General features: G+C 39.4%; 1 protein-coding gene across 1 annotated transcript; it reads left to right on the top strand.

The window, feature by feature from the left end:
- Positions 1-446: 446 nt before the first annotated feature.
- nr2c1 (nuclear receptor subfamily 2, group C, member 1) lies at positions 447-7,503 on the top strand. Its single transcript, XM_053318756.1, has 14 exons — positions 447-778; positions 2,632-2,766; positions 3,174-3,407; positions 3,576-3,654; positions 3,753-3,932; positions 4,025-4,175; positions 4,397-4,493; positions 4,648-4,835; positions 5,198-5,351; positions 5,485-5,606; positions 5,752-5,894; positions 6,124-6,261; positions 6,423-6,528; positions 6,625-7,503. The coding sequence occupies exons 2-14, from the start codon at positions 2,695-2,697 to the stop codon at positions 6,794-6,796; spliced, it is 1,836 nt and encodes a 611-aa protein (XP_053174731.1). The 5' UTR covers positions 447-778; positions 2,632-2,694; the 3' UTR covers positions 6,797-7,503.
- Positions 7,504-7,747: the final 244 nt, after the last annotated feature.

Here is a 7,747-nt window from a genome sequence, read left to right as displayed (position 1 = left end):
GGGCTTAAATAGTGCTACATTACCACTTAATCACATGCCAGATTTTTGACTTATTTTATAAAATATCTTTATTTTATATTCCAAAACCTACATTAACTAAAATACATTCTCAAATGAGAGATAATCTTGCCTCATAAGAAATTATATCCCTTACACGTCATTTCAGTATGAAAAACACCTGAATTTAGGGTTTAATGGGTACACTTACCCTAAAAGCTGAAAACATCCATTAGAAAATTAATCAAATGTATTGAGTTACACAACTTTGATTAAGTAATTGACAGTTACATTACAAATTACATTTTAAGGAAGGTAACTAGTGACCTGGAACCTATTAGATTTCCAAAGTAACCTTCCCAACCCTGATTATATTCATTCATATATACCCTATATATAAATACATACAATTGATTAAACAGGACTTCACCTTTTAGCAGCAGGACTTGATGTGACAGCAGCCGCTGCGTTCAGCTAATAATTTAAAATACAAACTGTTATATACCGCGTGATCTAAATGTTTATGTCACTGAAATATCATTGCTTCTGTCCACAAAATCTGAATGAAGCTAAATGAGCTTATAATTGTATATTTTTTACATTTTCTTTAAACACAAGCCGAAGATGCTGAGCCACCGCTTCCTTACTGCGCATGCGCAAGAGTAGTTTACTGATGGAAAAAAAGGTCACGAACTCTGACCCTCCCACCAACTGCAACAAACAGCTAAAATATTAATATATTGGAGCCAATTCATTTCTTGACCTAACAGCTTCTTGACAGGTAAGATATATTTATTGAAGTTGACGCATGAGAGCTTAGTAAAAGAGAGAGGACTGAGCGGCAAAGGCAGGAAGAGAGGGAGTGTTCAGTCTCTCCGGCCGGGAAGCTGCCATTAGCTACCAGCTAGCACACAGCTAACCTAGCTCGTTAGCACCGCTGTCCGGAGCTCTGCGCTTTAAACATCAAACTTGGCGAGTATATAATGATGTTGGTATCACTGGTAGTTCGTTAGCTACATACTCACACGTTGTTATAAGTAGCAATTCAACCGTCGCTATATTATTAACCCGCATGCTACTTTAGCTACCAAGCTTAGCCAGTTTGACCATACATGTTAATGCTAGCCGATGTTAGCTGCTATGCTAGCGGCAGCTAAATAAGTGCCCATGAAATAAGAAACTACAACTTCGATCCGAGTGTGCGTGTAACAACCAGATGATGTAGTGTTAGATTATCAGCATGTCTTGCCGAACTGCTAACCCAATCGGAGCTCCAAGTGGAGGAAATAATGCGATTTAAGCCCGACTGTCAAACACCGAAGTCCCGCCGTGGACTCTGCGCTTCTGCATCATTGGGCCCTGAACCCTATAGCATGCTTTAACCCTTCAATGTTGACCTTTCACCCACAGGAAAAGAAATACCTTTATCTTCCGTATCGATTTTAAATAGCTGGCTGTCAAAGAGCTTGTCTGTGTTGTTGCTGCATCCACGCTGCTCATTTTTTGTCAACATGCGGTGATATAAAGCTGTATTTTATAACAAGGCCAGCAATAGTGCAGTTTCAAGTTAGCGCCTGCTAACTCAGGCCACATGCGAACATTAGATATTATTTTCCCTGGTGATTCAGTACACGTTAATGTTAATGATCATTTCGATTAAAATGTCTGTTAATATTGTTCAGAAACATTGGTTAAGATTTCACCTGAATGATAATTTAGCCGAAGGGAGATTGAAGAGAAAGGAAGAGAGCTGTAACGTCGCCAATGTTTAAGTCGCTCTTGGTTGTGATACAGTATATTCAATTATTATTAATATTCAATTGAAGCTAATCACTTTTTATTATTAAAATCATGCATCTGCACACATTAGGATATACATTAGGTACATCTGTGTAATATATTCAATCCAATTAAGCAGCTCTGCTTTAAATTCTTATGAATTTTATACATTTCCACCTTTGTTAAAATCATTTTGCTTTGTTTATTTATGAGGTCGTACTGAGGTGCATTTTATTGACTGGCTTTCCTCATTTTTTGCCTCTATAATGTATGTTAATGGCTTGGACAAAATATGAGGAACACCATTCAATATAATGCACCCTAATACATCACCATCACCCATTATGACCTCAATAATAAACAAAGCAGAATTATCACCTTTCTGACAATGTTAATAAAAAACTGGAAAAGTATAAACGTAATAAATTCAGAATTTAAAGAAAAGCTGTATTAGATGTAATTAGATTGCACAGGTGTACCTAATAAAGAAGCCAATGTAATGTTAAATATGTTCACCATTTGCACATACAGTTTTAATAGTTTTTCCTGTCCAGGCACATTTGATAACAAGCTGATGCCACTTTATTTTAATCACCAGGAACAAGTACAATGGGCACTGTAGTTTATTTTGAGTGAATGTCACATCCTTGATTCTGTAAATATTCACTTGGGCAACTAAAGAAAAATGTTTTAATAAATGACTGAGCCTTTTTTGTTTTTTTAAAGATTTATACATATTTAGTAGGAACATATGTGGATGGGCTTAAAGTTTTGTGATATGGATTTTGATTGGATTTGCTGACCCCATATTTGGTTTAATACATTCTAAAGTTAAACATGCATTCCTCCTCACAGGTGTCCATACCTCATGGGGCACTGACGTAAAAAGCAGTGGAAGTAGATGTGTGCAGTATCGGTATGGATGGGCAGACTCAAAGGATTCAACTTGTGTCGGCAGACAGCAGCATGGCTTTGGGACACAGAATCCAGGTAATGTGACAACCGGGCAATTTTTTACCACTACATTCACTATTTATGGTTTATTAGTGTGTAAGGAATTACCTGTGCACAAGAGGAACACTATCCTAATCACATGTGCTTTTTTTGTACTTTTGTCTTTGCAGCCGTCGGCACGACTCTAGCAATGGCAATTTTTGTTGGCTAGAGAAATCTCTCCACAACTATTGATTAGATAGCTTGAAATTTTGGTGCAGACATTCATGGTGTCCAGACAATGAATCTTAATGACTTTACCTATTTTATTTTATTTCTTTTTTTTCTTTAGTGACACCATGAGGTCCATATATATGGTTTTGAGTAAAATATCTAGTCTATGGACTCTTGGCCTTGTTATTATTACTAGGTAAGTTTATTTCTTAATCTTTTATTTCTTATAGATTGTGACTGATCAGCAGACTGGCCAGAAGATCCAGATTGTCACAGCACTTGAGCCATCGTCTCCTGGAAAGCAACAGTTTATTCTAGCAAATGCTGATTATTCTCCCGGTGGTAAGGTGATTTTGGCCAAGCAAGAAGTGTCACCCAACAAGGTCATCCTCGCTGCTCCAGACGGCTCTGGGGTTAACCAGCTGTTGTTTGCCTCCCCTGAACTGGCTGGGCAGCAGATTCAGGTAATGCCCGAGGATGTTAATGACTTTTTCCATAAACAACTTGTATATGTTGATAAACAACTTACTGAAAGGTCTCATGACTGAAGCATGCACATGTTTAGTCAATCCTAACTTGATCCAGTGTCTGCCACCTGTTGAATGAGTCTATTGTCTCTGGTTATTTGTCAGTTTGTAACGGAAAGCTCAGACCCGTCTATTGTCAAGACAGTTGTGGAGTACTGCGTTGTCTGTGGGGACAAAGCCTCAGGTTGGTATTCAGGTTAATTTGCTTTAACATGATTATTTTTCAGTGACACACATGAGCAAGCTTCCTCCAATATGACCCTGTTTCCCTTCCACTCTCAGGGCGTCATTACGGAGCTGTTAGCTGTGAGGGCTGTAAGGGCTTCTTCAAACGCAGCATTAGGAAGAACCTGGTGTACACATGCAGGGGCTCTGGAGAGTGTGCAATCAACAAGCTTCACCGAAACCGCTGCCAGTACTGTCGACTGCAGCGCTGCATAGCTCTCGGCATGAAACAAGATTGTAAGAGAATCAAAAATATAATATAAACAGTTGGGAAAATGTTATTTATGACGAATATTGATAAGGTCTGAACACTTGGTTTTGTGTTTTAGCTGTGCAGTGTGAGAGGAAGCCTGTTGAAGTGACCACCAGAGAGAAATCTGTCAACTGTGCAGCCTCCACTGAAAAAATCTACATCCGCAAGAACCTGTGTAGCCCTCTGGCTGCCACACCCACTTTTGTATCTGACAAAGAAACTGCCAGGTACAGCCACCAAACAAAACCTAATTAAAAATGATTTATATACACACAAGAATTAGATTGACATTTATAACTAATTAACTGACAAGAGTGTGACTAATAATTTATTACCTCAAATTTAACAAGACACCCAGTTGTTTTATAGACTAGACATCTAGTGATAGCTATCATATTGCATTGTTCCATATTAAATAATAATACACATGTTAAATCTCTTACTACAGGTCTACAAGTTTGCTCGAGTCAAGTATGTTGCTCAACATTCAACAACCCTTCTCCAAGCTGGAAAATACCATCTTGATCCCAACATCCCCTGACAAGGTAACACTGGTTACTGACTGCACATTTAACAGAAGTCTGACATGTAATTCTTAAATATAAAAGAAACTCAGATAATTGGGGTTTTCATCAGACATCATACATCAGATTGATATCTTGTGATTAACAAAATGCTTGTAAATTGTCCCCTAATTAGGAGGATGACCCATCTCAAGGCGACCTTGGTACGTTGGCGAATGTAGTGACATCCCTCGCCCACCTCAACAAGGCCAGGGAGACAAGTGACAGCGGCAATGATCTGATGGGAGTTGAGACGCTTAGCAATGGCGATAGCTCGATGACGGACATCCAAGGAGAAGAGCAAACACCAAGTGATATCACTCGGTGAGGAAGACGTCATGATGAATCAAGAAGTTTTGAAACTGACCAGTAGCTGCTTGTGAATAAGATGATAAATATACTGGAGATATACAGCTGCACAAGGAAAGAACCGAGGGCTGTTCTGTTTGTCACAAAGCTTTAATAGAGTTATCCATAGGGCCATGTGGTTTCTGACTACGCACTTAAGGGCTTAATCAAATAGGCCCTTCGTCAATCAAAAGTGTACCATCTTGTACTATGTCTGAGTCAAGGGTGCACTGCTCCACTTGGAGTTGCATCTTATTTCTGTGTGAGCTACACCATAATAAATGTAAAATGTGCATATATTTTAAAATGTTATGTGTTCATATTTCATGTATTGACAGAGCGTTTGACACCCTGGCCAAAGTCCTGCATTCTGGTGACGGCACAGCAGCAGACTCCTTGGAGGCCACAATGCAGCTGATGTCAGGGGACCAGTCGGGTCCTGTGGTGGAGTTAGAGGGACCTTTACTCTCTGACAGCCATATTCCCTTCAAGGTAAATGAACAGCCGCTGAACTTGACCCTCAGGATGAAATCCAACCAGAGACTAAAACCCCCTGCTCATGTTTTACAGAGTGAAACACATTTCTGGTTGACACTGTGGTCACATTTTCTCATGTGTTCTCCAGCTTATGATGCCTTTGCCTGTGCCAGAGTACCTCAATGTCAACTACATCTGTGAGTCAGCTTCACGGCTACTTTTTCTCTCTATGCACTGGGCACGCTCCATACCTGCCTTTCAAGCCTTAGGGTAAGCCTTTGTCAAAAGTTTTTTCAGTACTTCATAAATACAGTTTTTCATATTGTGGCATTGGACAGACATTTCAATTAGAAAATGACATGACAGACAGACAGTCTCCACAGTAAATTCAAACTAATTTTATTTTATTTCACAGTGGTCAAGACAATGACATTAACTTGATGAAAGCCTGCTGGAATGAGCTGTTCGCCCTGGGTCTGGCACAGTGTTCCAACGTTATGAATGTTGGTACCATCTTAAGTGCCATTATCAACCATCTGCAGACCAGCTTACAGGAAGGTGGGAACACTCTTCTGTTGGCTGCCTGCCCCAAGCAGTGTTTTTTTTCAGTGATGTGCTTCTCTTCTAAGCTATTAAACATATCAGCCATGCAACCCTAAGGAATATTCTAATAAGTCAAGATTTGTAACTTGTCTTGCTTACTTTTGTGTCTCAATTTTTCTTGAATCTTGAACTATGCTTTTGTCTGGCCCTTTATATGCATTCTTGAAATTTGTTTTTCCTACAGACAAGTTATCCCCAGAGCGAGTAAAACTCGTAATGGAGCACATCTGGAGGATGCAGGAGTTCTGTAACAGCATGTCCAAGCTGTCCCCGGATGCTTATGAATATGCCTTCCTCAAAGCCATCGTTCTCTTCAGCCCTGGTGAGTGAACAGCCTGAGAATTACGACATCAAAACAGCATTTTCAAGTTCCTCTCATTCTGTTAGTACAGACTCCTTATAGATTTTGAAATTCTGCACAAAAGTATTATGAAAATGTGTGTAGACTCATGTCAATCTGTTTTCATGTTGTTTTTGCATCAGATCACCCAGGCATTGATAATACCCCACAAATAGAGCGGTTCCAAGAGAAGGCTTACATGGAGCTGCAGGACTATGTAACTAGGACCTACCCAGAAGACTCCTATCGGTTAGTAGGCTTTTATAAGTGATGATACCTTTTCATGTACTGTAATTGATACAGATATGATAATTGTATGTCTCCTTGCCTTTTCATTGCTCCCAGGTTATCCAAGCTGTTGCTGCGTCTTCCTGCTCTCAGGCTGATAAGTGCAGCTGTCACTGAGGAGCTGTTCTTCGCTGGGCTCATTGGCAATGTGCAGATTGACAGCATCATACCGTACATCCTCAAAATGGAGTCGACTGATTATAACAGCCAGGCGGTCTCTGGGGTCTGACATAACGTGCCATTTGTTATAAAAAAACAAACAAACATGGGACTGTGAACACTCAACAGCCAATCAGAGCGCTTCTTTCACTGGTCACTGAGTGGTCATAACATACTGTATTTATGACACAGCATCCTATATGAATTCTCCTTTCACTCTTACCTTGCTCCTTCTCGTGACTCCTCAGTCACCAGCCAGTAGAGCGTGGCTCACAAAGAGGACAAGATAAAATCAACTCCAGTGGCAAGTGAGCCTGCCGATATCTGCCCATTCAGGAATTAACCCTTGAAACCTGCATAGTAGATTGTGCTTTTTATTGTACATAGTATTTTATGCTTCATTGCCTCCAAGCCTTTCCTTTTTCTGCAGATCTTGTACTTGAAGGAATCAGGATGGTTTCTTTTTCACTGCTTTCCTACACATGGTTGTGCTTTTTTTATTTTCTAAAAATTATGAGGTAAAACACTTGTCATAATGTGAAACGATTTGTGAAATGCTGTTATCGCTAAAGGTTATAACCTTTATTTTGTATTTGTTTGCCAATCCAAAGGATAGGGCCAGCATCAATTGTCTGAAGTAACTGTGTATATAGGTTTGTATATAAAATGCACCAAGAAGGCTATAATGGGCAGCACTTGCTTGGTAATGAATGGATTCCATCTTTTAGACAAAGATGGAAGATTGAAAATGGTCAAGCCATTTGAAAATAAAAACATCTTTCAATCATGTTTCACTATTATTTACAGAGTTGAGCTTTTATTTTGAATGACAACATCAGAAAGAATTTGACATATTTGCCTCACCAGATTCCTCACTATTTAAACTTTGTGTGCTTTTTGACAGAAATAATCTTGTTTTTCAGGCTCTGTGTTGTTTACAGCAGCTGTCAACTACAGAGAATGCAACCTAAAATATGTCAGACAAATGCTCAGTCATGTTGGGGAAAAATTGGGAGGTCTG

This window comes from Scomber japonicus, chromosome 5 (genome assembly GCF_027409825.1).
Source record: "Scomber japonicus isolate fScoJap1 chromosome 5, fScoJap1.pri, whole genome shotgun sequence".
Lineage (NCBI taxonomy): Eukaryota > Metazoa > Chordata > Actinopteri > Scombriformes > Scombridae > Scomber > Scomber japonicus.
Note: the sequence above shows the minus strand (reverse complement) of the source record. Positions and strands in the feature narration are given on the sequence as shown.

Bases quoted from the DNA above. Each gene is read 5' to 3' on its own strand.
- nr2c1 (XM_053318756.1), top strand. From the start codon at position 2,695: ATGGATGGGCAGACTCAAAGGATTCAACTTGTGTCGGCAGACAGCAGC. The intron at 5,607-5,751 runs GTAAGCCTTTGT...TTTATTTCACAG, and splicing joins CCTGCCTTTCAAGCCTTAGG to TGGTCAAGACAATGACATTA. The intron at 6,529-6,624 runs GTTAGTAGGCTT...CATTGCTCCCAG, and splicing joins TACCCAGAAGACTCCTATCG to GTTATCCAAGCTGTTGCTGC.